Source organism: Rhinoraja longicauda, chromosome 4 (genome assembly GCF_053455715.1).
Source record: "Rhinoraja longicauda isolate Sanriku21f chromosome 4, sRhiLon1.1, whole genome shotgun sequence".
Taxonomy (NCBI): Eukaryota; Metazoa; Chordata; class Chondrichthyes; order Rajiformes; family Arhynchobatidae; genus Rhinoraja; species Rhinoraja longicauda.
In genome coordinates this window covers 43,866,429-43,892,720 of record NC_135956.1, presented here as the reverse complement: position 1 = coordinate 43,892,720, position 26,292 = coordinate 43,866,429, and the positions used below count along the sequence as shown (strand labels likewise).

Sequence of the window (26,292 nt, the reverse complement as noted above, 5' to 3'; positions counted from 1 at the left end):
ACATCAGCCAATGATTTCCGCTTCTCTGGGGCAGAGGTGGGGTGAAGAAACTGTCTTTTACCACAACTTTACAGCAGTCTGGGACTGGACGGTGGAGGAGTAAGCTGCACAATCCCAAGACAATAGCTGCAGCCTCTGGAACCCCAATGAACTTAGATGTCACAGTGTTTTGGGAGCGTAGAGTGACCACAACCGAACTGCCTTTTAAAATTGCTCATTAAATACTGCTCAGCAGCCTGTCCCAGAAGGATCTACTGCGCAATTTGATAATCCATTTCCTTCCCTTGGCAATCTACCCACCACCTGGCAGAGAGGAGTGGTCCCCAGAGCGGGCAACATCATCCTTTCCATTACTGGGTGGACACTGCGTGTAGAAAAATCATGTTTAATAGTTTTTTAAGCTGGTTCCCAAACCACAGGCTACCAAATCAAGTCTGTGTTCCATGTCTCTATTTATCGTGCGAGATGACAGCCTTGAATTAATATTTAAGGAGGGGGAAGGGAAGCTTCTTCAAGCTCTGGTTGCACTTGATCCCTAGTCTTGGTCACCCAGTGAAAGTGGGGGGGAGGCACCAGCAAGTTGCTGTAGGGAACTTCTCATTGATTTGGCCGAGGTCCCTTTCAGGTGCCATCCAAATCCCCTCTTCCTAGGTTACAATCACATTTTGGTGTTTGTGGAGAAGTAACATACATTGTCCATTGGCTCACCTGACAACCTCTGCAACCAAAGGGGTCTGCAGAGAGTGGGGCGAAACCCATGTAAAGGACAGTGATTTAATGTCAGGTTTTGATGTTTCTGTTAATAAAGAGTTAATAGGATTGGCGACAGTTCAGGTGAAGAGTGGAAGAGGGGGAGCACCATCCAAGGAAGCACCAGGACATATGACCAAGCCTGTTAAGAGGTGGTTAATGAGTTAGATCTTAAAGGTACAACATTAGATGAGTGGAAATTCCAAAACATATGATGTTGCCATGGAAAGTGGCCATAACGGTGTAGTGATTAAAACTGTGGATGAACAAAAGAATAGAATAAGATGTAAATAGAAATCAGAGGGTTATTGAAGTAGAGTGGTTTAAATGATGGATAAGAGTGATCCACATAGGGATTTGTAAATAAGCACTGAAAAAAATGTTCACTGTAAGATAATTTTGTTTGCCTCCAATTCCTGTCCTTTGACTCCAGTTTTTGCTATTTTATTCTTCATTTTAAGACTTATTATACAATGAATGCTGCAATTGTATTTAACATCTCCATTTATTCAAGCCCTTCAAACTGCACTGGGCTAATAATTTTCCCAGTAACATTTAGTGCATTACTCAGCTCTAATGCCTTTTGTCCATGTTTATACATTCTCATGAATATATAACGTTTTTGAAATTGACACTTTCTGCAGTTGTTCCACACTTGCCTTTCCACAATGTCTGATCTGAGGTTGGGTAATTACACTGGGTAGACATTGAAACAATCTGCTGTGCAGCAACCAGATGACCACTGCCCATTGTGAGCATTTGCTGATGACACTGGCTGAGAAAACAATGTTAATCAGGCCACATAGGAATGCCCCTGCATTCCTCTGGAAGGCCATAGACTATTCAATATTCAACCTCCCATCTGCCACCAACAGAAGTGATGGGATGTTGAATTTAGACTCAAACTTTCATCAGTCAAATATTGCAAAGCCTGAATGCCCTAAAATTCTGAGATTTCTTTTCTACCCTGCTCAGGAAAACCTTTCATTTTCACTCAATACCCTTGAGTTCTGAAATCAGTGCAAGACAAGCACTTGATAAATAAAACAAAGTTTAGTCTCCTCCATGGGTGTTAAATGTAGTTAGGGGGAGGGAAATTATGGGCTAAATGGTCACCATCATGTGGTGGTGTCTGAGAGGGTGAGTTGCATGTGAGGTATTCTTTTACCCATCAGAGAATCAAGGTTGTCATTACCATCCTCAACATTCCCTTGTTGAGGATGGTAGTGAGATGGATATCTGGCATGTGCCTGCTTTACTTTAAACATGTTAGATATTCCCAGGAATCATTAGGGAAAGGCATTCAGCACAACCTAGATTTATTTTCCCCGACTCCCTAATATTAGAATTGGTATTGATTTATTATTGCCATGTGTACTAAAACATAGTGAAAATCTTTATTCTTCATGCCAAACTAAATTGTGTTACAGCTGCAGAGAAAGCATAGATTTAAAAAAGTGCAGAGGTCACAATAAGGTAGATTGGAAGATTGGTATTCATCCCAAGAATATGAGAGTACCATTCAAGAGTCTGATAACAGCGAGGAAGAAGCTGCTCTTGAATCTAGTGGTATGTGGTTTCAGGCTTCTGTGCCTTCTGCCTGACAACAGATGGGAAAAGAGAGAATAACCAAGGTAAGAGTGGTCTTGTTTATGTTGGTTTAAACCCCGAGGCAGCGTGAAATTTAGATGGCTGGATTGGGGGGGGGAAGAGGTTGGTTTACTTCATGGACAGACCCGAGAGATTGTAGATACTTCCCATATTTCTGGAGCCCCCTCTCGGCCAACTGCAGACATTGTTAATGAAATGTTGCCTTCAATGTGCCAGCACAAACTTTGACCATTTGCTAAATAGGGCCGATCCAAAGATCAGGATGGCAGACCTGGCATAAATGTTGACAGCATTGATCCCTACCTTCATATACACCGATGAGCCAAAACATTATTACCACTGACAGGTGAAGTGAATAACATTGATTGCCTGCAGGTGAAGTGAATAACACTGCTTGCCTGCAGTCCGTCTGTCTTTTGTGTTTTTTGTTGTTTTTGTCTCAATTGTAGTGTTAATATGATGTAGTGTTGTATGTTATGTTTTGGGGGGGGGGGGGGGTGGGAGGGAACGGGAACTGTAACTGTAACATTCTCTCTCCAGAACGGAGACGTGACCTTTGTTCTGTGTCGTGTCTCCGTTCCCGTTGCGGCCTACCACCGGCCATGCACCTGGGACCACCTGGGTCTCTGGTTCGCAGAGCCCGCGGCCCGGACTCACCACCTGCGGCGCTGGCTGCCTGCGAATGCTGCGGGAACGGCTGCGACTCGTCTCCGGAGGCTCCGGCGCGGGCCGCGTGGACGTCGGAAGCCCGCAGGCCCCTGGGTGGGGGCCGACATCGGGAGCTCCGGCAGCGGCAGAGGCAACGTGTCCGCCCGCCCCGAATCGCGGGGCTTGGGTCGGCCCGCCGCGGACCTTTCACCATCTGGCGCGGCCTGAAATAGGCCGTTGACCTTTCACCGCCCAGCGGGGGCTTCAATATCGGGAGCCCCGACCGCCCCGACGTGGCAAATCCAACAGCCTGACCGCGGGACAAGACGGCAGGGAAGAGAAAAAGACATTTTGGCCTTCCATCACAGTGAGGAGGGACTGGAGGAGACTCACTGTGATGGATGTTTCTTTTTGTTGGTGTTAGTTGTGATTGTATGTGTTATTGCATTTTTATTGAGTAATCTTATTGGTCTTATTGTTCAACTGCGGGTAATGTTTCATTTTACTACACATTTATGTGTATGTAACAAATAAACGACTATTGACTATTGACTATTGACTATTGATAGCACCTGTCAAGGGGTGGGATATATTAGGCAGCAAGTGAACAGTCAGTTCTTGAAGTTGATGTGTTGGATGCAGGAGAAATGGGCAGGAGTAAAGACCTGAGCGACTTTGACAAGGGCCAAATTGTTATGGCCAGACGACTGGGTCAGAGCATCTCTGAAACGGCAAGGCGTGTGGGGTGCTCTTGGTCAACAGTGGTGAGTACCTACCGACAGTGGTCCGAGGAGGGACAAAACACAAACCGGCGACAAGGTGTTGGGTGCCCAAGGCATAAGGGCAACGAAGGCTATCCCGTCAAGTCCAAACTGACAGAAGGTCAACTGTGGCACAAGTCACAGAAAATTTTAATGGTGGTCACGGGAGGACTGTGTCACAATACACAGTGCATCGCACCCTGCTGCGTATGGGGTTGCGTAGCCGCAGAGTGCCCATGATGACCCCTGTCCACCGTTGAAAGCACCTACATTGGGCACGCGAGCTTCGGAACTGGACCTTGGAGCAGTGGAAGAAGGTCGCCTGATCCGATGAGTCCCGTTTTCTTTTAGATCACGTGGATGGCCGTGTACGTATGCGCCGTTTACCTGGGGAAGTGATGGCACCAAGATGCACTGTGGGAAGACGACAAGACGGTGGAGGGAGTGTGATGCTCTGGGCAATGCTCTGCTGGGAAACCCTGGGTCCGGCCATTCATGTGGATGTCAATTTGACACGTGTCAACTACCTAAACATTGTTGCAGACCAGGTACACCCTTCATGGCAATGGTATTCCCTGATGGCAGTGGCCTCTTTCAGCAGGATATTGCACCCTGCCACACTGCACACATTGTTCGGGAATGGTTTGAGGAACCTGATGAAGTGTTCACGACGTTGCCCTGGCCTCCAAATTCTTCAGATCACAATCCGATTGAGCATCTGTGGGGTGTGCTGGATCGATGTCCAATCCATGGCGACTCCACCTCGCAACTTACAGGACTTGAAGGATCTGCTGCTAATGTTTTGGTGCCAGGTACCACAGGACACCTTCAGGGGTCTTGCAGAGTCCATGCCTCGGCGGGTCGGCGCTGTTTCGGCGGAACACGGAGGACCAATAGCATATTAGGCAGGTGGTCATAATGTTTTGGCTCATCAGTGTATACTTCTAAGTGAATATTACAATGTAGAAACCAAAGTAGTCAAATTGTACTCAGCAATCTCCCGTAAACAATGCAACAATGATTTTTTAAAAATTCTGGAAATGCGTAGCAAGGTATTAATACCACCAGGACACATTGGATGTAGCTTGAACTTGAAAGAGCTCAGAGATGTGGCAGAGGAACAATCTCGCTCATCAAACTGCCTCCACTGAAATAGGGTGAAGTCTCCGATGATGAAAATTCTTTTCATTTTCTTATTCGACAAGTATCCATTACAAGTACTCAAGTACACATTAAAGTTCCACATTAAAGTAGATTTTAAGGTGGTACATGGGATCAAATAAGCAACAAGTTAAAAAATTAAAATTCCCTACATCACAATGTGCTGTTAGAAAGATGGTGCAATAGCACGTAATGTTGTAATAAAAAATGAATGTTTGGACATTCGTCAAGCTTAACACGCCAGTCACTTGGATACAGAAAGCTATTATATAATCTGATACATTTTCTGACAGAAAAATGGCAGAAAAAGTGTTTGGAATTCAATATCAGAATAAATCATGAAATTGGAGGCACATTTAACCAATGATAATTAACACAATTAATAAATAATACAATTATCATTAGCATCTTTAATCTACGTACACATATTAACATATTAGCAGTACAGCAAGGGGTGCAATCTCAGGGATTATATAAAAAATGTTCTCTAGATTAGATTGAAATGTGATAATGTATAAAGGGACCCTTCTAGACTAGTCCTGAAAGCAGACCTGCGCGTCCAGCAAATAGTTAAGGTGATACTGTTATATAGCAGTAAAGATGAAAATTTAAAAAACTGCAAATGCTAGAAATCAAAAAACAAATAGTTTCATCTCTGTTTCTCTTTCTGCAAATGCTGGCTGACTTGAAGCTTGTCAGCATTTTTTATTTATTATAAAGGCAAACGTGCCTTGCTATTTATTCAAAGCCTTGGTGAGACTTGGAATATTGTGTATTGTCCTCATCTGAAAAAAATAGATACTTGCCACTGAGTGAGTGAATGAAGGTCCACCAGAATGATCTCTGGGGTATGAAATGTAGACACAGAATGCTGGAGTAACTCAGCGGGTCAGGCAGCATCTCTGGAGAGAAGGAATGGGTGACGTTTCGGGTCGAGACGCTTCTTCAGACATCTGACATTCAGACATCCTACACATCTGGGGTATGAAAGGACATAAGAAGAAACGAAGAATAAGGGAGAGGGGAGAGGAGAGAGAGGAGAGATCAGTCTGAGGAGAGTTCAGATTTCCAAATTAAAGTTCTCCAATGATGATCCAGTTGTCTTGTAGGTTTAAGATGGCATATTTACTCCCATTAGTTACAGCTAGGAATGAAAAGGAGAAAATATCTAGCCACCACTTGATTAGTAAAGCTATCTGAAAAGCTGCACTGTGATAGTTTGATTTTAAAAATGTGTGTTGGCGTTTCCCTTAAACAAAAGGTAAAGACTTCAGTCATAGGGTTCTATAACCCAATAAACAGACCCTTCAGCTCAATATGTCCATGCCAACCAAAGTGCCTTCCCAAACTATCACAATTTGCCTTGTTTGACATTTCATTAACAAAGAAAATAAAATGGACCCCAAAGAAGGAAAATTACTGTTTTAAGATAAATTAACTGCAACAATTCAATTTCAATCAAATTAAATTCTATCTAGTCTACATTATACAAAAATAGCATTTGATCAGACAGGCCCTTCTTGGAGGTTGAGTTTCTCATCGTAACCTTACAATATTCTTCCAAGACATTAGTAACAAACAAAAGATGGACTTACCAAAGTGACAGCCAGGTGCATTACTCTCTCATGTTGATCAACATAATAGACACTGTCTTGATACCACCTATCACAGTGCAAATAATTGTACATGCCATAGATACGCATATGGTCCAGAGTATACTGATCCTCCCGCAGTTTCACCTCAGCTACAGCTAAAAAAAATAATCAAAGGAATGATCAGAATAACTGATAACTCAATTTCATAAAAGATTTTGTTTCTAATCAGCTGCTAAGTGGAATTCTGACCAAAGCCAAATCAAAACAATTCAGTTCAACAGAATGCAATGAAAATAAAAGAACGTCAAGTCAAGTTTGTTGTCATATACACGTACGAAGAGATATAGGTATAATTAAAATATTTTGTACAGCAGCATCACAGGCACATACATAAACATAAATTATACATAAATTGCACGTATATTCTGCAAGACTGAAAAGAAAAAGAATGTGCAAAACATAGGACATTAGTTCAAAACACAATTAAAAAACAAGACCATGGTAATGCAGGCTGTGATCCTTTGTATTTTGTTGCCAAGGCAGTATTATTGGGGTTGTGCAAGTCACTTCACGAACTTGAAGTAGCTGTAAGAAAGCTGTAAGAAGCCTTTCCTGAACCTGGTAGTGTGGAACCGCAGGCTTCTGTGCAAGAAACATTATTTTGTCATCACATTTTTAAAAGCATCCCACTTTCCGGATGTTCCTTTATCTGCAAACGACTTACTCCAATCAACTACAGCACGTTCTTGTCTAATACCAAGTTGGCCTTGCCCAATTCAGAAATTTAATTAGTGGGCCCACCGTCTTCAGTAAATTCGCAGATTAATTTATAATCAGCCCAAAAAGGTGGTAATTGGCTTTTCTGCTGTGTTTTATATTTTAACCCTGTCTTAATTAATTTAGTTATATAATCTTGCACTTAAATTTAATATTTACTCATTACAGTTCTACCACTGATTTTCTGGCACTCTTGGTTCCAGAGCTTTGCTTTGTTTGTTTATCCAACAGGCTAAGGAAGTCGGCTATAGGGATAGATTTGCTGGCTCCAGCTGGGCTGGAGTTCCAGAGCCTCGGCCGCAGGTTGCAAATTCAACCCACCGATTGGCCGTGGAAGTCCCGATGAGGTCGAGATTGGCAGCCTTGCCCAGCCTAGGTGCCACATTTTCGGCGAGACTTCCAGGGCGCGCGGGGGAGATTTCTCGCGGAACTCCTAGCGACCTCTAGCGGAACCCTAGTGTTCATTACAGTCTATACATTGTTTGTTTTTTTTAAATCGATCCGATTTCTTCGTTTATTTGGCAAAATGAAAAACGCGGAAACCATGCAAAAAGCGCGGGAAATTGATTTTTAAAACGTGGAAATCCGCGGAAACACGGAAAATTCACGTGCCTGTGCTGCCTGCAATCTCCTGGCATATTTGTTCTAATTCCTGTTGACTATTTGGAGTACATTCCCTGCAAGGTGATCATCCTTTTTAAATTTCTCAGTTTCACCCATATAGCTTCACTGGATGAACCATCAGTAATGTCACCTTGGACTACTGCCGTGACATTCTCCTTAATCAATAACACAACACCTTCTCCTCTTTTACCCTCCACTTTAATAACGCATGTAGCACCTGTACCCCGGAACATTAAGCAGCCAGTCCTGTCCCGCTCTTGGCTAGGTTTCCATAATGTCTACAACGTCCCACTCACACATACATATCCATACCCAGAGTTCCTCTGCTTTACCCATCAGGCTCGTATTAAAATAAATACAAATACAACTAATCCAATAGTCCTTTCTTGCTCACTGCTGCACTCCTCCCTATCCTGTCCACTGAACTTTCTTCCATCACCTTCCATACTGACTTCCAGCCTCTCACCTGTCTCATTCTTGCATGGATCCTGCTTCGCCTACCAATCTAGTTTAATAACTTGCACTAGCAAATCTTCCTGTCAAGATATTGGCTCACCTATAGTTCACTTCTGCCCCAGAAGAAATCACAATTATCCAAAATTCTGAATCCCTGCCACCTGCAACAACTCCTCAGCCATACATTCATCTGTCCTTTCTTCTTGCTCCTATCCTCACTAGCATGTAACTTGTTCCTACCCTCACTAGGAGTAATCCGGAGATCACGTCTGGTCCTGAATTTAACCTTTTACCTAACACCTTGTATTCATTTCCCATATCTGTTTTGAAGGGGAGTGTCCATAAAAATTAGCTAATTTTGATCAGTCAAACTGTAACCTGGCCATCCTATTTTTGCGGCTAACCTGTGGTTTGCATCTTGAAGTGTACCCTCTGTATTTTTGTTCATGAAGTCTTCTGCAGACAGTGGTCATTGACAAATCCACACCTGACTCCTGAAGAGTGTTTCAGGTCTGGTGGACAGGTGTTTGGGGATTTTTCTTGATTATAGGGAGAATTCTTCTGTCATCAGCTGTGGAAGTCTTCCTTGGCCTGCCAGTCCCTTTGCGATTAGTAAGCTCACCAGTGTTCTTTTTCTTCTTAATGATGTTCCAAACAGTTGATTTTGGCACGCCTAATGGCTTCTTTGACTTTCATTGGCACAACTTTGATCCTCATGTTGATAAACAGCAATAAAGGTTTCCAAAGGTGATGGAAAGACTGGAGGAAAGACAAGGTGCTGAGAGCTCTCTTATACCGGCATTAAGGAGGCAATTAAACACATCTGAGCAATTACAAAATACCTGTGAAGCCATGTGTCCCAAACATTATGGTGCCCTGAAATGCGGGGACTATGTATAAACACAGCTGTAATTTCTACACCCGGGATCTATGGACATATGATGAAAAAATGGGTCGACTATGCTTATATTCACTGGAATATAGGATGAGAGGGGATCTTATTGAAACATAGAAATTCTTAAGGGATTGGACAGGGTAGATGCAGGAAAAATGTTCCCGATGTTGGGGGAGTCCTGAACACGGGTCACAGTTTAAGAATAAGGGGTAAGCCATTTAGGACTGAGATGAGGAAAATCTTTTTTACCCAGAGTTGTGAATCTGTGGAATTCTCTGCCACAGAGGCAGTGGAGTCCAATATACTGGATATTTTCCACAGAGAGTTAGATATTGCTCATAGGGCTAACAGAATCAACGGGTATGGGGAGAAAGCAGGAACGGGGTACTGATTTTCGATGAACAGCCATGATCATATTGAATGGCGGTGCTTAATTGAAGGGCTGAATGGCCAATTCCTGTACCTATTTTCTATGTTTCTGTTTCTAATGCTTCCTGTAGAACTCTTTGATGGTGAGGAAGTCAGTACATGTGATCGAATGAGTAATGTCCACCACTTTCTGCAAACTCCTTCATTCTTGAGCATTTGACTTTCCGAATCAGGCCCTGAATGTTCAAAGGCCCCCCAGTCAGCATGCTCTCCACCATATACTTTGGAAGTTTTTGAGTCTGTGCCTCCTATAGACCCCATCAATGGTGGTGTAATAAAGTGCTTAAGTCCACGCTAAGATTTAAAAAAAAATTTTTTTTTATAGATACAACGCATCATTTTATTGAAGCACTTACATCATAGGACCTGCAGTACATTACAGCTCCGAGCTGCTACATCTACTGCCTGACGTAGGCGAGTTCTTAATATTATAAAGCACATACTAGGCGGGACTACTACTAACAAGCACTACGATTGGCTAGCGTGCAATAGCCCATCTACAGGTGGTATTAGCTAAAACGAGATGCAGGTCAAATTTGGACTGTTTTCTCTGGAGCAGAGGCTAAGAGGAGACCGGATAGCAGTATATAAAATGATGAGAGGCATAGAATTGACAGAAACTAGTTGGTGCCTGGGGTGACAGTGAATGCAGATACGGTAGTGGAGTTTAAGAGGCTTTTAGATAGGCACATGGATATGTAAGAAATGAAGGGTATGAATCACTTGCATGCATGTTCGGCACAGACATTGTGAGCCAAAAGGCCAGTTCCTTGTGCTATACTGATCTATATGTTCTATGTTTTCATATTTTTGATCAACATGAAGTGAAACTTCCTCAAGTTATTTCAAATCAATTTTAATGCAGACATCATGTTACTGAATAGTAATTATTGCAGTAATATGCACTAATTATAACAGAGCTAAGACTTAAAAGCTGTAATATGAAATGCCTAAAGCTTTGTGCAAATGGAGTGGCCACTCCAAGGATTAAACTACAATTAATTTTGTTCTTGCAAGATAAAAAGCAAGAACACTTTTCTACCGCTGTATGAAATGCTAAAATACAAAGTATATAATATAAAGTACCATTGCATAAGATATAAAAACACCAAAAAATAAATGATATTGATTGTTAATTTTAATAAAACATACCAACCCAGCTAGGAACTGTTAGCAAAAGGTAGGCTTAAAATATTGCAAAGAACAAAGCTATCTTTTTTTTCAAATGCAGACTGCAAATATTATTTATCAGGCACAACTATCATTTTCTGCTCTCAACCTACAGTAAATCTTTTGTGAATTGTTTTATTAAGATGGCCTTTCTATTAAATGCATTGTTTGCCTCAAGGTGACTTGGTGCTTCGGAGTTATTTAGTAGAGATGCTGGGTTTAAGAGAAAGATTGCCACTGCCACCTCAAGCAGTTTGTTTGTGACATGCTTGCCCTTCTGGCTGAACAAAATCCCCTGCAATCTTGGCGACACTGATTGAATTACTGGAGTGAGAATAATACCAATGCTTCCAACATGCAGAAGCTTTTGCTGTCCCTTCCAAAAACCAGACAACAGTAACAGCCATTGCATTCAGATTGGATACTGCAAACCTATGCAGCACCCAGCAGCAAATATGATTCATGCTTTATTTTAAATGGCATATTTGTCAGATATGTACTTGATTAGTTCAAATTCAACATTGATGCAACAGAGTATCAGAATTGAGTGAGTAGGAAAGATATCAACAAACAATATTAAAATTATTTAAATACCCAAACGACAAATCAAAAATGCATAAGCAGAACCAATGACCTGTACGCCATATTAGGAAATCATCCTAAATGTCACTCAGGATGTCTTAAATTCCCAAACAACCTCCTTCAAAAGGTTGGCCCTCTTTAATAAGTAGTGGATTTGAATGGAATCTGGGATTAGTTTGAACACTTAACATGCAAGAAAGGAAAGCAGCAGACAGCAGTCGGCCCAACAAGTGGTGGCCACAATGGGAAACCTAATGTAGACATGCACAGGGGAAAGTGCAGATGAATCAAACAATAGAGACAAGCTTGTTCTCCAACAATAGAAATTGAGGAGGTGGAGAAGCTATTCAGGAGACAGAAAAGCCGGAAATCTCCATGACCAGACAATGTTTCCCCCTCTACTCTCAAGCTCTGTGCCAAACAACTGGCACCAGTCTACACAGACATTTTCAACCAGTCCCTGCAAACCTGTACTGTCACCGCCTGCTTCAAAGTCTCCACTATTGTCCCTGTACCGAAAAAGACAAGGATCACTGTTCTTAATGACTATAGGCCTGTCGCAATGACCTCTAGTCATGATGACCTTTGAAAGAATTGTGCTGGCCCAGCTGAAAAACATCACAAACTCCCTGCTGGACCCCCTGCAGTTTACATACCGGGCCAATAGATCGGTGGACGACACAGTCAACCTAGACCTGCACTTCATCCTCCAGCACCGGGACCACAAGGGGACCTATGCAAGGATTTTGGTTGTGGACTTTAGCTCTGCATTTAACACCATTGTGCCAGAGCTACTACACTCCAAACTCTCCCTGTTGACTGTGCCTGAACCCCTCTGTCAGTGGATCATCAACTTCCTGACAGACAGGAAGCAGCATGTGAGGCTGGGAAAACACATCTCAGACCATCAGATCCTCAGCATAGGAGCACTGAAAGGCTGCGTACTCTCCCCTCTCCTTTACTCTCTCGACACCAACGACTGCACCTCCACAGACTCCTCTGTCAAGTTTCTCAAGTTTGCGCATGACACAACCCTGATTGGACTGATCCAGGATGGGGAGGAATTTGCCTACAGACAGGAAGTGACACAGCTGGCGTCCTGGTGCCTTTGTAACAACCTGGAGCTCAATGCTCTTAAGGCAGTGGAAATGATTGTAGAATTTAGGAGACCTCCCCCTCTCCTCCCCCACTCACCATCAGTAACACCAGTCACATCTGTGGAGTCATTTAAGTTCCTTGGAACCATCATCTCCAAGGACCTTAAATGGGGGGCCACCATCGACTCCAAAGTCAAAAAGGCCCAACAGAGGATGTACTTCCTGTTGCAGCTGAGGAAACACAATCTGCCACAGGCAATGATGGTCCAATTCTATACTGCCATCATAGAGTCTGTCCTCACCTTCTCCATCATGGTCTGGTTTGGCTCAGCCACCAAGCACGACATCCAGAGGCTGCTTCAATAGACAATAGACAATTGGTGCAGGAGTAGGCCATTCGGCCCTTCGAGCGAGCACTGCCATTCAATGTGATCATGGCTGATCATTCTCAATCAGTACCCCGTTCCTGCCTTCTCCCCATACCCCCTGACTCCACTATCCTTAAGAGCTCTACCTAGCTCTCTCTTGAATGCATTCAGAGAATTGGCCTCCACTGCCTTCTGAGGCAGAGAATTCCACAGATTCACAACTCTCTGACTGAAAAAGTTTTTCCTCATCTCCGTTCTAAATGGCCTACCCCTTATTCTTAAACTGTGGCCCCTGGTTCTGGACTCCCCCAACATTGGGAACACGTTTCCTGCCTCTAATGTGGCCAACCCCTTAATAATCTTATACGTTTCGATAAGATCCCCTCTCATCCTTCTAAATTCCAGTGTACACAAGCCTAGTCACTCCAGTCTTTCAACATATGACAGTCCCGCCATTCCGGGAATTAACCTAGTAAACCTACGCTGCACGCCCTCAATAGCAAGAATATCCTTCCTCAAATTTGGAGACCAAAACTGCACACAGTACTCCAGGTGCGGTCGCACTAGGGCCCTGTACAACTGCAGAAGGACCTCTTTGCTCCTATACTCAACTCCTCTTGTTATGAAGGCCAGCATTCTATTGACTTTCTTCACTGCCTGCTGTACCTGCATGTTTCCTTTCAGTGACTGATGCACTAGGACACCCAGATCTTGTTGTAGATCGCCTTTTCTTAACTTGACACCATTCAGATAATAATCTGCCTTCCTATTCTTACCACCAAAGTGGATAACCTCACACTTATCCACATTAAACTGCATCTGCCATGCATCGGCCCACTCACACAACCTGTCCAAGTCACCCTGCAACCTCATAGCATCTTCCTCACAGTTCACATTGCCACCCAGCTTTGTATCATCTGCAAATTTGCTAATGGTACTTTTAATCCCTTCATCGAATCGTTCAATCAGCTGTGAAGGTTGTTGGCTGCAACCTTTCCCCCATTGACAAGCTGTACACTGCAAGGGCCAGGAAGCAAGCAGGCAAGATCATCTCTGACCCCTCTCACCCTGGCCACAAACTCTGAAGCACTTCCCTCTGGAAGGCAATTCCGGACTGTGAAAGCCGCCACAGCCAGACATGAAAACAGCTTTTTTTCCTCGAGTAGTAGCTTTACTCAATAACTAAAAGTCTGTCGTCTCTTTTTGCTCTGGTTTATTTCACTCACATGTTTAAACTGTAATGTTGTATTCTTAATGTTTTAATGTTTTCTGCTTTATTCTTAAGATCTCAGACTGACCAATTGGGAAAAAAGATGCAGAGCTAGAACTTAAGCACATATAAATTGGAGCAAATCTGAAGCCATTGGGCAGATGAAGAACAAAAGCTAATGAAAGAGTAGGCAAATATGGGCCACGTTGCAGAATAGTGAATTTGCTCTTTGATCTGCTCACATGGAAGCTGCATCTGGACCAGAAAGGGAGCATAATGTATACATGACATTAGGCATAACTGATTTCTGCTATCTACGAACAATCATCCTAGCCTGGGAGAAGGCTGATATAAATGCCTGGAGCTAAACATAGAAAAAGTTGTTGCTGGAACAACTGGAGGATGGGACATGTTTCTTTAAATTAATTTATGGGATATCTACATCAATGACAAAGCCGCATTTATTGCACATCCTTAATTTCCAACTTTGTTGATTCTTTGAAGTCCATATATTGAAGGTATTCCAACCATTATTAGGTAGGAAGCTTCAGTTGCATTTTATTCTAAAGACATAACCAATGAGGAGGCAGTAAATTGACATTGTTACAACAGAAGTGTGCAATAATTAAATACTCCTTGTACTGAGGAGAAAATAAAACACCTTTGAAACCAGTTAAAATTTGTTATAGCTGCAAAACTTAAATATAAATCAGTAGAAAGTTTATCTGTAAAGGTTTGCCCCTCCTTCAACAGAAGAGGGAAAGAAAACCTTTACAGCTTTTACTGTGCATCTATGCCTCATGAATAAGGATATCAGAAGGGCCTTTCATATTATGGTTCTTGAGATATTTTCAGATATCAGGTCTGCTACTGGATTCTTCTGGACCCAGTGGAGGTTGATTGAGTGTATAAAGACCACTTCTACACAGAATGTGCAACAATTATTTCATGGCTTATTAGTAATTTTGATTCTAGCTCAGTATAAATAATGGTCATGGTTCCAACAGCAGATAGCAGGACTGCAAAAGTAAGTCCCTACTGTAGTTAGAAATAAGATAGAATGGATCATTTATACTTCAGGTGTGCTGCCATTTCAACAGCTCTACCGCAATGCAGGAACAGGAGGACAATTTCTCTCCTCTTTTAGAAATTTGTTTTATTTTTACTAACAATATAAAATAGTTTTTGTTCAGAATTGTCAGGCTCTGACGCTATGTTTAACTTACAGGCAGCATCTTCTTTTTAATCTCTCGGGGTTAAGGATGACTTGCTTCTGTGACTTCGAAGGTGCCTGTTAAGGTCAGTGGGATCTGCAGATTATGTCACAGATGAGGTAGGAAGTACTTGATGGGATGGGTGGGTTGTGCGTTGGTAGTCTCCTTCCACATTTTACCCTGGATTTCTGCATGCTCCTGAATGGAGTTGAGTTCTCAGTGTTATCCCAAATGCTTATTAATGTTGTGCAGAAGACTTTAATAGAGGGACTTTTTTTTCCTGTGGATGTAAAGGCAGCTTATTTCATAGTCATAGAGCACAGAAACAGGCGCTTCAGCCCAATTTGCCTGTGCCAACAAAGCTGCTCCGTCTGCACTAGTCCCATCAGCCCGCCTCTAAACCTTTTCTGTCCATGTACCTGTCCAAATGTTTTTTAAATAAACTAAGGCGAGGGGGAGAGAGGAATGGCGGCACGGTAGCGCAGCGGTAGAGTTGCTGCTTTACAGCGAATGCAGCGCCGGAGACTCAGGTTCGATCCTGACTACGGGCGCTGCACTGTAAGGAGTTTGTACGTTCTCCCCGTGACCTGCGTCGGTTTACTCCGAGATCTTCGGTTTCCTCCCACATACCAAAGACGTACAGGTATGTAGGTTAATTGGCTGGGTAAATGTAAAAATTGTCCCTAATGGTTAATGTGCGGGGATCACTGGGCGGCACGGACTTGGTGGGCCGAAAAGGCCTGTTTCCGGCTGATATGATATGATATGATAATGTACAGAAGCAAAATGGTTAAAAGGCTATTGAACAAAACAAAATAAAATAAAAGGTTTTGATCTTCTAACAGTTGCATTTTCTGCCTTTCAATCAGATGCGAGGCATAACTGTCCCAAAAGAGTGCAAATCACCTCAAATCTTTTAATCTGCCATTCTGTCACCCGTGACTAAGCGCAGAAAATTGTTAACAGCTGATGACCCAAATGTCACCTGACAGATTCCTGTGTGATTAATTTCACACTTCTGCCAGCAAGAGATAACTTGTTTTACTGGTGCCACCTTGTAGAACTCTTTCTACATAAAGAGTATTTTATGACAATGAAGGAGCCCAATGCCATTTTTGTTGGTTTAAACAAAGCAGCCAGTCTTAAGTAGAATTCAGGATGTGTACTGAATAGCAAGGTTTAAATACAAAGTATTGCAGCTCATTAACAATCCCCACACCCCGTGTCAATGGGATTGATTAGGCAGTTTGCTGACAACACACCAGTATGAAGCAACTAATCAAACTTAAGTGGGGGTGGTTGCAAATCAGCATCCAGCGAAAACAATGCATCAGTCCGTAAAAAATATATCGCAGGAAATCAGTCCTCTCAATGGGTTGTCAAACCAAAACAGGCAGCCTACCTATTCATCTCAATTTTGTCTCTGGATGTATGAAAACAGAATTTATAAAAATCAAATTAAGATTGCATAATAATATTGGGCCTAATTACAATGCAGCATCTAGTCAATATACTCACACACACAAACATAAACACAAGCACAATGATTCAGTGCTTCGAGAGCTTGTTTATGATGCATATCAACTCCTGGCTTAGCAATGATCAAGACACACTTCAATTCACCACCACACCAGATTAACAGCTGATGCGATCTGGCTGCCTCCCCACTCCACAATGGACCAGATGGATAACAGGAACACATATGTGAGGCTCTTGTTCATCGACTACATTTTGGCGTTCAACATAATCAAACTCTTCGTCAGACTCGGGGAACTGGGTCTTTGCCTTTCCCTATGCAACTGGATCCTCATCAGCAGACCTCAATCCAGCCCTTGTCCTTTTGTGTATTAACAGTACTTCCTCCTCATTGACAATCAATATAGGAACATCTTAAGTCTGCGTGTTCAGTCACCTGCTCTACTCTCCCTATTCCCATGACGTGTAGCTGGGTACAGTTCCAATGCCATCTTTAAATTTACCAACAATGCCACCATTATTGGTTGAATAACAGATAATGATGAATTTGAGCGCAGGAAGAAGATCGACAATGTGGTTGTTTGGTGCCAGAACAACTGTCTTGTTCACATAATTAGCAAGAAATGGATTGCTGACTTCAGGAAGGGATCATGCACCTGACTTCACTGTAGGACAACGGTGGAGTGAATTAATGGCTTCTAGTTCCTGGGCATAAACATCTCTGATGATCGGTACAGGCCCAACATATTGATGCAATCATAAAGTTAACCAAAATAAGTCACTGTGCTGTAATTACCCAAAATTGGAGAATTCAATGTTTATACCGTTGGGTTATAAGCCACCCAAACAGAATATGAGGTGCTGTTCCTCCAATTTGCGTGTGGCCTCACTCTGGCAATGGAGTTAAAATGGTTAGCAACCGGAAGATCCAGTAGGCCTTGACATACCGTATGCGTGTTCAGCGAAACGGTTGCCGAATCTAAGCTTGGTCTCGCCGATGGACAAGAGGCCACATCAGGAACACCGGATGCAGTAGATGAGGTGCATGTGATCATCTGTCTCACCTGGAAGGACTGCTGGGGTCCCTGGATGGAGATGAGGGAGGAGGTATAGGGACAGGTGTTATATCTCCTGTGGTTGCAGAGCAAAGTACCTGGGGAAGGGGTGAGTTTTGGACGGGAAGGGGTGAGTGAACCAATGAGTTGCGGAGGGAGCTCTGCAGAAGAAGGAAAGGGGTGGGGATAGGACTGTGTGACTGGTTTTGTCTTGTATGCAAATCAGTAACTGCATTTCCTTGATTCTAAATGAAGCTAATTAATACCTCTATTTCTTCAGAAGTTTGAAGAGATTCAACATGTCACCAAATCTTCAACTGAACTTCTACAGTGTATGGTGGAAAGGATACTATGTGATTACACCACAGCCTGGTTCAGAAATTCAAATGTTCAAGAATGATGGAGGCTGCAGAACGTGGTGGATGTAACCCAGGCCATCACAGGTACAGACGTCTCCAACATCAAAGGGATTTACAGGAAGCTCTGCCTCAAAAAGGCAGCTAATATCATTAAGACCCGCATGCCCCTGCCCAGGCTATTTTCTGCTTCCAATGCTGCTACCATTGGGAAGAAGATGCAGAAGTCTGAGAACCATGATACCCAGGTTCAACCTTGGTACAAGATTCAAGGTTCAGAACCTTGGGATTCTTCTTCCCATCAACTATCAGGTTATTGAACCACCCGGCACAACCCGAACCACAATCCTACCTCAATCCTACAGAACAACTGTGGACTTTGCATGACAATGGTTGCTCTACTTTAGTTTTTGCACCATCATGATCTAATTTACATAATACCCAGTCATTTATTGTATATTTATTGGTGTTAAGTGCAATGTACTGGTGTAGAAAGTAAGAATTTCACTGCTTCAGTTCATATCTGGTGCACATGACAAACAAACAAATAATTAACACATGATCATAATAAAATAGAAACTGCCTCCCTTACTTTGGGACTACAAGTGTCAAATATGAATTCTGATGCTTGCTACAGCATTTGTGCTTGTATACTATTGTGTGTATTTGTGTGGACCAAATTTTGAAAATGTAGGAAGATGGGTCTCTTTGTTTCTGCATGTTTGAGCAACTGCAAGTGCATGCACAAGCAAGGCCAATGTATTTACTGATGCAAGCATGAACATGTGGCTCTCTTTTTATGCTCAAGCAAAATTTATTCTGCATAGCTATTAATCATAAATCAGTTGATTTTTAGATCAGCCAAATGCTTCAAACACACAAAATCCACGTGACAAAGAGCATCCGAAACAAGCCACTGGGGAAACCACTCTGACAATTCATGTTTGCCATCATAGAATATACATTTTATCTTTAAACCGAATTAAACCCGGAGAATTTACACAAAGCTTGGCAGCAGTCAAGATACGCGTTAGCTTTAATAAACAATGGAACCTTGCACTGGGCCCTTAGCAGAAGCGTCCACGTCGCAGGGCTGGAAACTGGAAGTGTCCTGAGCTAATTCTGCTACCACCATCATCTATTGTACAAGTGATGGCTCCCACTGATTGTCGCCGGAAGCTTGCGTCCTTTTCAGGACGGACAATGACAGTGATGTAACATTTGAAACATAGATGATCGACACGAAAGAAGATGATGAACCTGCACTGGAGGAATCTTTGATTCTTATGCTAGTCTCAAGATCTTGGCTCCCATGCCAGGTAATCTTTAATTTTAAATCTAGCCTCGGAAGCCAAGGCTTCACCCAGGAGGCAAGAGATTTTCTCTTTAATTGCCACAAACCTAAAGGAGTAGTCTACCTTCCTAGTCGCTGCTCTGATTTTTAAACAGAAACACTTAGTCCCATCAGCAGCCAGGTTTTGTACACTTTGCTTAAATCAAGACCAATATCCCTTGATGGCTCCTCCTGTTCCAATGGGTACAAGGGATTTGGATGAAACAATGTATTTCATAGTAATAGAGCTTCAGATTTCTGAATATTAATTTATAATGCCTAAACATTTTACTTGCAATTAATAAATATGTGAGTGTCCAAAATATATTTATAATAGTAGTTGTATTCTCCATTTAGGCACAGTGGAAAACACAGACAGACTTACAAATTATGTGTTGCAGTGGAAAATAACAATTGATTGACAAAAGCTGAGCTTGCTATTCCAATGTGATTTTTACTGTATTTCTGCTCCAAAAATATTTTACAAAATGTTTAAAATGGACACTGGAAAATTATTTATGAGCCATGATTACACCTTTATTTAACAAGGTAAGTTAGAAGGTCAACATCTATTGGAAAGTAAGCCAGTAAAGAAAATACCAACAAAATAATCAGTACAAAATTGAAAAAAAATATTTAAGAAATTAATCCCTTTAGAAATCAATTTGCATCATAAATCATAATGCCACACCAACAGCAACAAGGCAACAATTGATAGATTATTAAGTATTAAGTAAATTAAGCGATATGGGATTAGTGCAGGAAAGTGGTGTTGAAGTAAAAAGATCAGTCCTGGTTTTATTGAATGGTGTTGCAAGCACAGAGCCAAAATAGTCTACACCTACTGTTTCTTATGTTCTTAAAATCAATCTCAGCTATTTAACATTTTTATTGGAATTATGCAATCTCACAGCTGAGGCTATCGCGTAATGTGCTTATGTTAGCTCTTTGAAGGAGTAATTGCATTAGTTCAATTTCTTCACTATTAACTGTCTGCCCAGCAGGTCTATTTCCTTTCTAGAATTTATCCAAGCCATCTTAAGAAAACTGCAAATACTTCCACCAGTCTCTCAGGGAAATTCCAGATCAAAATTCAACTAATTTCACCACTTTTATTGTTAGATAGCTTACAATCTGTGTCCTCTGCTGGGAAATATCCCTGTAATTTTTAAAACAGTAAACAGGGTTGCAAAATTGCATCATTACAGTAACTGTAGCAGGAACAATCCAGTTAAAGGAAGTCAGTTTTCAAATGCACTATATTTTTATTTCAAGAACAAGTGCACCACTCTAAGTTCAATCAAAGTATTGTAATAATAGGTAAGCATTCGTTAAGTTTCACTCGCGACCACCCAAGCAGCAAGTAAAAGGAAGGCAGGCTCAAGCAGTGTGGCCACTTTGAGAAGAACTGCTTTAAGGTGGAAATGCTGCTGGATGGTGAAGTGGAGGCTTTGGAGAACGCCAGGCTTCAGAGAGGAGGGACAGCAGCATTAAGATAAGGGAAAGATATGATTCATCTATTTTCCTTAGTATGCTAATTTTTAAAGGGAATAGTAATATCAGTCAATGGAGTGGTATGCTCCTTCTATCCGGTGTTGGAAATCAATGAACAATCAGGTATTCCTGACAATTACTTTTCCTGGAAGTGTATCCAACTGCAGTTCCTCTCAGACCACATGGATCCATTGGACTCATTGAGGAGCATTCAGGAGGCAGAATGTTTAATGGATAGTAGTTTTGGGGATTTTCTATAGTCTGTGACTCGGCCTTTAGTGTAGTATCTGTTCTGGCACAATCTAATGTTCTTATAAGAACAGGGTAAGTATAAGAGCAGTATTTGCATTGGGTCATCGACGAGGAGCGGAGGTCAGGAGCACGTGTCTGGTTTAGGGGTGGATCCATGCTGGTTGGGTAACCAACCTAACACCCTTATCCAGGTGGGATGGCAGCAGCAAGTGGAGCTGGAGGGCAGGGTATCCGGAATACCCTGCGAGTATCGGTGAAGGACCTCAAGGAGGGGAACCCTTTCTCAAGGGATCTCTTCATCAAGAAGGTGCTGCTGGAGGCCTGTGGATTCAAGGCCGGGGACATCTTCTGCCTCCAGGACTTCCCAGGTAACGGATACTTCGACGTTACCTTCCAGAACCCGGCGGGATGGCAGAAGTTGCTGCAGGACTTCCGGGAGAAGGGGGATGAAGCCCCGCTGTCGCTCCTGAAGGTGCAGCCGCTCTTCACCCTCCCCACCCAGAGGGAACGGATGATCACGGTGCACATGTTTAACCCACATGTGCCCGTCGTGGATGTCCTCACCTTCCTTGCGCGCTACGTCGAAGGGGCCGGGAACTGCGTGGATATAAAGGACTTGTTCGGGATCTGGACGAGCAAGAGGCAGGTAAAGGTGAAGCTGAGGGTGGACGGGAAGGGATTCATTGTCCACCCTCCCTCGGTGTTCGCTATCGGAGGGAACCGGGGCTACATGACGTACGTGGGGCAGCCCAGGGTGTGCAGGAAATGCAACAAACCTGGGCACGTGGCGGCAGAATGCAGGACAGTCGTCTGCAGAAACTGCAAGTTAGAAGGCCACGAGACAAGGGATTGTAAAGAGAGTAAGAGCTGCAACCTGTGTGGGGAGGCAGGCCACCTTTACAGGGCCTGCCCAAAAAGAGCAAGCACTTATGCACAGGCGATAAGAGGGGCCGCTGCCAGCACCCCCAGGGTGGACGAGACGCCCCCTACCACGGAAAAAGCCCAAAAAGGAAAGGAGAGCAGGGGCGAGGACAACGCGACCACCAGGAGCCCCCAACCGCAGGACAGAGCACCCCAGGCCCCTCCCCACGAGGGTGAGTCGATGGAAGAGGGGGAACAGGAAGAGGAGGAATGGAAGGTGGTACAGTCGAGGAAAACATTGAAGGCTGTGCGCACGGAGAAAAAGGCGGAGGGGGCAAGCAAGTCCCAAAAAAGAGTCCTCTCCCAGGACGAGGCCAGCAGCCTCTCCGCATCGGAGGATGAGACGACCGGGAGGAGCCGACAACGGAGGCAGAGGCAGAGGAAGGAAACGGGGGAGGAGGAAGGTAAGAGAAAGAACGTGTCTGTTGCCCCCCAGCCCCAGGAGACTGGGAGCAGTGCCAATGGGCCCCAGCCCCAGGAGACCGTGAGCGGCACAACGGCCAATGGGCCCCTGCTCCGGGAGACCGTGAGCGGCACAACGGCCAATGGGCCCCTGCTCCGGGAGACCGGGAGCGGCACAATGGCCAATGGGCCCCAGCTCCGGGAGACCGGGAGCAGTGCAGTGGCCAATGGGCCCCAGCTCCGGGAGACCGGGAGCAGTGCAGTGGCCAATGGGCCCCAGCTCCAGGACACTGGGAGCAGCGCAGTGGCTTCGCCAGAAAATACACCCTGTGCTGAGGAAGCCACCAACCTGTACCACTACCTGTGCGACAAAAATGTGCAGGAACTGAGCCAGATGATTGGCATGCGGGAGGATCGCCTGGGACAATAAAGGACAATGGAGCTGAAACTGGCATCCTTAAACGTGCGCAGTGTGAAGAGCACTGTGCGATGTGTATCCGCCTTGCAGTACCTGGCCAAGGTAAAGGCGGATGTGACTTTTTTACAGGAGTGCGGGCTGCCACACCTTCGCTGCTATCGGAGGTGGTCGCGATGGTGGCCCCACGGACTGTCGGTATGGTCGGGGGGAAATGATTGTCGTGCGTCCGGTCTGGGGATCTTGCTGCGGGGAGGGGGCTTCACCATCACTGAGGTAAGGGAGGTGGTGGGGGGTCGTCTCTTGGTGGTGGATGTAATGTACCGTGGTTCTCCGCTCCGGCTGATAAATGTGTATGCCTCACCCAGGTGGAGCGAGCGGGTGGCCGTCCTCCAGCAGCTCCCACCGCTGCTGGCCACGTCTAGACCGCTCGTTCTGGCCGGTGACTTCAACTGCATCATCGATGCGGCTGGACGATCCGGCAGTGCCAACCACAGACTGGACGGCACCTCCAAACTCCTGGTGGAAACGGTCAAAGATGCAAAGCTGCGCGACGCCTTCAGTGACCCTGCAGGCGGAGTCCAGCCACGGTTCACCTGGTCAGGACCAAACGGTTCAGCCCAGTCCCGGATAGACTTCCTCTTCACATCGAGGGCCGTCACGGTCAGACACACCGACCTCGCGCCGGTGTTCTTCTCTGACCACTGCCTCCTTCAGGCCACCTGTCACCTACAGGAGGACCGGAAGGCGGGCAGAGGGACGTGGAAGCTAAACGTGGAGCTGTTGACCCCGGAGAACGTTAAGGAGCTAAAGAGGGACTACGCATGTTGGAGAACTGTGAGGCCCCTCTTTGACTCCCAGACACTCTGGTGGGAGGCAACAAAGGAGAACATCAAGAAGTTCTTCGTCTCAAAAGGTGTTCAGAGAGCAAGACAGGGTAAGAGGGAACTGTGTCAACTCCAGACAGATTTGCAGCAGCTACTCCTTCTGCAGAGGAGAGGGGTGGATGTGAGGGAGGAACTGAGAGAGTTGAAGGGCCGGCAAGCTCGGCTCTTTACCTCTGAATCCTCCAAAATCATCTTCCGGTCCAGGGTCCGCCATGTTGAGCAGGATGAGACGTGCTCACGTTACTTCTTCCATAAGGTTCACAGGGGGAGCTCTGTGATCAAAAGCCTTAGGGAGGAGGACGGCTCGGTAACATCCTCGCAGACAGACATGCTCAAGATCTGCAGATCCTTTTATAAGGATCTGTACGATGTAAAGACCACAGACAGCACCGCCTCCCAGAACTTCCTGTCCTCCATCACGGAAGTCTTGGACGACAGCAAGCGGGAGAGTCTGGACCAACCACTGACCCTGGAGGAGCTGACTGGCTCCATCCGTTCCTTTGACTCGAGTAAAACTCCCGGAGGCGATGGCTTACCGGCAGAGTTGTACTCGGCTCTGTGGGACTGGGTGGGCCCGGACCTGCTGGAAGTGTACAACGATATACTCCTAGCAGGCAGCATGTCAGACTCTATGAGGAAGGGCAACATCACCCTGATCTACAAGCAGAAGGGGGAGATGAATGACTTAAGGAATTGGAGACCCATCACATTGTTGAATGTAGACTACAAGATCCTGTCTAAGGCCATCGCCAACCGGGTCAAGTCTGCTCTGGGACAGGTGATCCACCCGGACCAAACCTGTGCTGTACCTGGCAGGAAAATCTCAGACAGCCTGGTGCTGCTGAGAGATACCATTGCCTACGTGCAGGACAGACGGGTGGATGCCTGCCTGGTCAGCTTGGACCAGGAGAAGGCCTTCGACAGGATATCGCACACGTACATGAGGGACGTGCTCTCCAAAATGGGCTTTGGGGAGGGAATCAGGAAGTGGATACAACTGCTCTACTCTGATATCTGTAGTGCAGTCCAAATTAATGGGTGGGAATCAGACAGCTTCCCCGTCAGGTCTGGAGTCAGGCAGGGTTGCCCTCTTTCCCCTGTCTTGTTCGTCTGTTGCATTGAACCCTTTGCCGAATCCATCAGGAAGGATGCGAGCATAAGAGGAGTGACACTGCCAGGCAGTGGGGGCACTCAGGTCAAGGCCTCCCTGTACATGGACGATGTCGCCGTCTTCTGCTCGGATCCAGGGTCGGTCCGCAGACTGATCAGCGTCTGCGACCAGTTTGAGTTGGCCACGGGGGCCAGGGTAAACCGCAGGAAGAGCGAGGCCATGCTCTTTGGCAACTGGCCCGACCGATCTTCCATCCCCTTCACCATCAAGCCTGACTTCCTGAAGGTGCTGGGGATCTGGTTCGGGAAGGCTGGGGCATGTAACAAAAATTGGCTGGAGTGGATAGCCAAGGTGGGGAAGAAGCTGGAGCTGTGGAAGCAGCGCTCCCTCTCCATCACGGGGAAAAACCTGGTCATCAGGTGTGAGGTGCTCTCGGGGCTGCTGTACTTGGCGCAAGTGTGGCCCGTCCCTCCCTCCTACGCCACGGGGATCACCCGGGCCGTCTTCCGTTTCATCTGGGGGTCGGCGATGGACCGGGTGCGACGAGCCACAATGCACAAGTCGGCAGACAACGGGGGTAAAGACGTGCCCAACGTCGCCCTCATTCTGATGGCCACTTTCGTGGGTGGCTGCATCAGGCGGAGCATAGAGCCAAGGCACGTGGGCACCAAATGCCACTACCTGCTGAGGTTCTACCTGTCCCCGGTGTTGCGAAGGATGGGCCTGGCGCAGATGCCACGCAATGTGCCAGTCAGCTGGACATTGCCGAACCATCTGTCGTTTGTGGACAGGTTCTTCCGGACCAACACCTTTGACCACAAGTCCATCGGGCAGTGGTCAGCACGGAACGTCCTGCAGGCACTGCAGGGGAATGACTCCATGGATCCTGTGGCGTGGTTCCCAGAACAGACAGCCCAGCTTGTCTGGCAAAATGCCTCATCGCCAGTACTCACCAACAAGCACCAAGACCTGGCTTGGCTGGCGGTGAGGGGAGCCCTCCCAGTCAGATCCTTCCTGCACCGCCGGAACCTCACTACCAGCGCACGCTGCCCTCAGGACGGCTGCTACGGAGAGGAAACGGTGGCCCACCTCTTCAAAGAGTGTGGATTTGCCAGGAGAGTCTGGAGAGGTCTGCAGGGGTCCCTGTCACGATTCATTCCGAGCAGCTCCGTCACAGAGGACTCTGTGCTCTACGGACTGTTCCCAGGGACGCATTCCGAGACTGACATCGAGTGCTGCTGG

At 45.2% G+C, this 26,292-nt stretch overlaps 1 protein-coding gene across 1 annotated transcript in view; it reads right to left on the bottom strand.

The window, feature by feature from the left end:
* The window catches only part of nudcd1 (NudC domain containing 1), a 109,463-nt gene that overhangs the window by 73,064 nt on the left and 10,107 nt on the right, over window positions 1-26,292 (bottom strand). Inside the window, exon 2 of the mRNA XM_078398612.1 lies at window positions 6,527-6,681. Coding sequence (XP_078254738.1) covers window positions 6,527-6,681 — 155 coding nt within the window. The remainder of the gene's footprint in view (window positions 1-6,526; window positions 6,682-26,292) is intronic.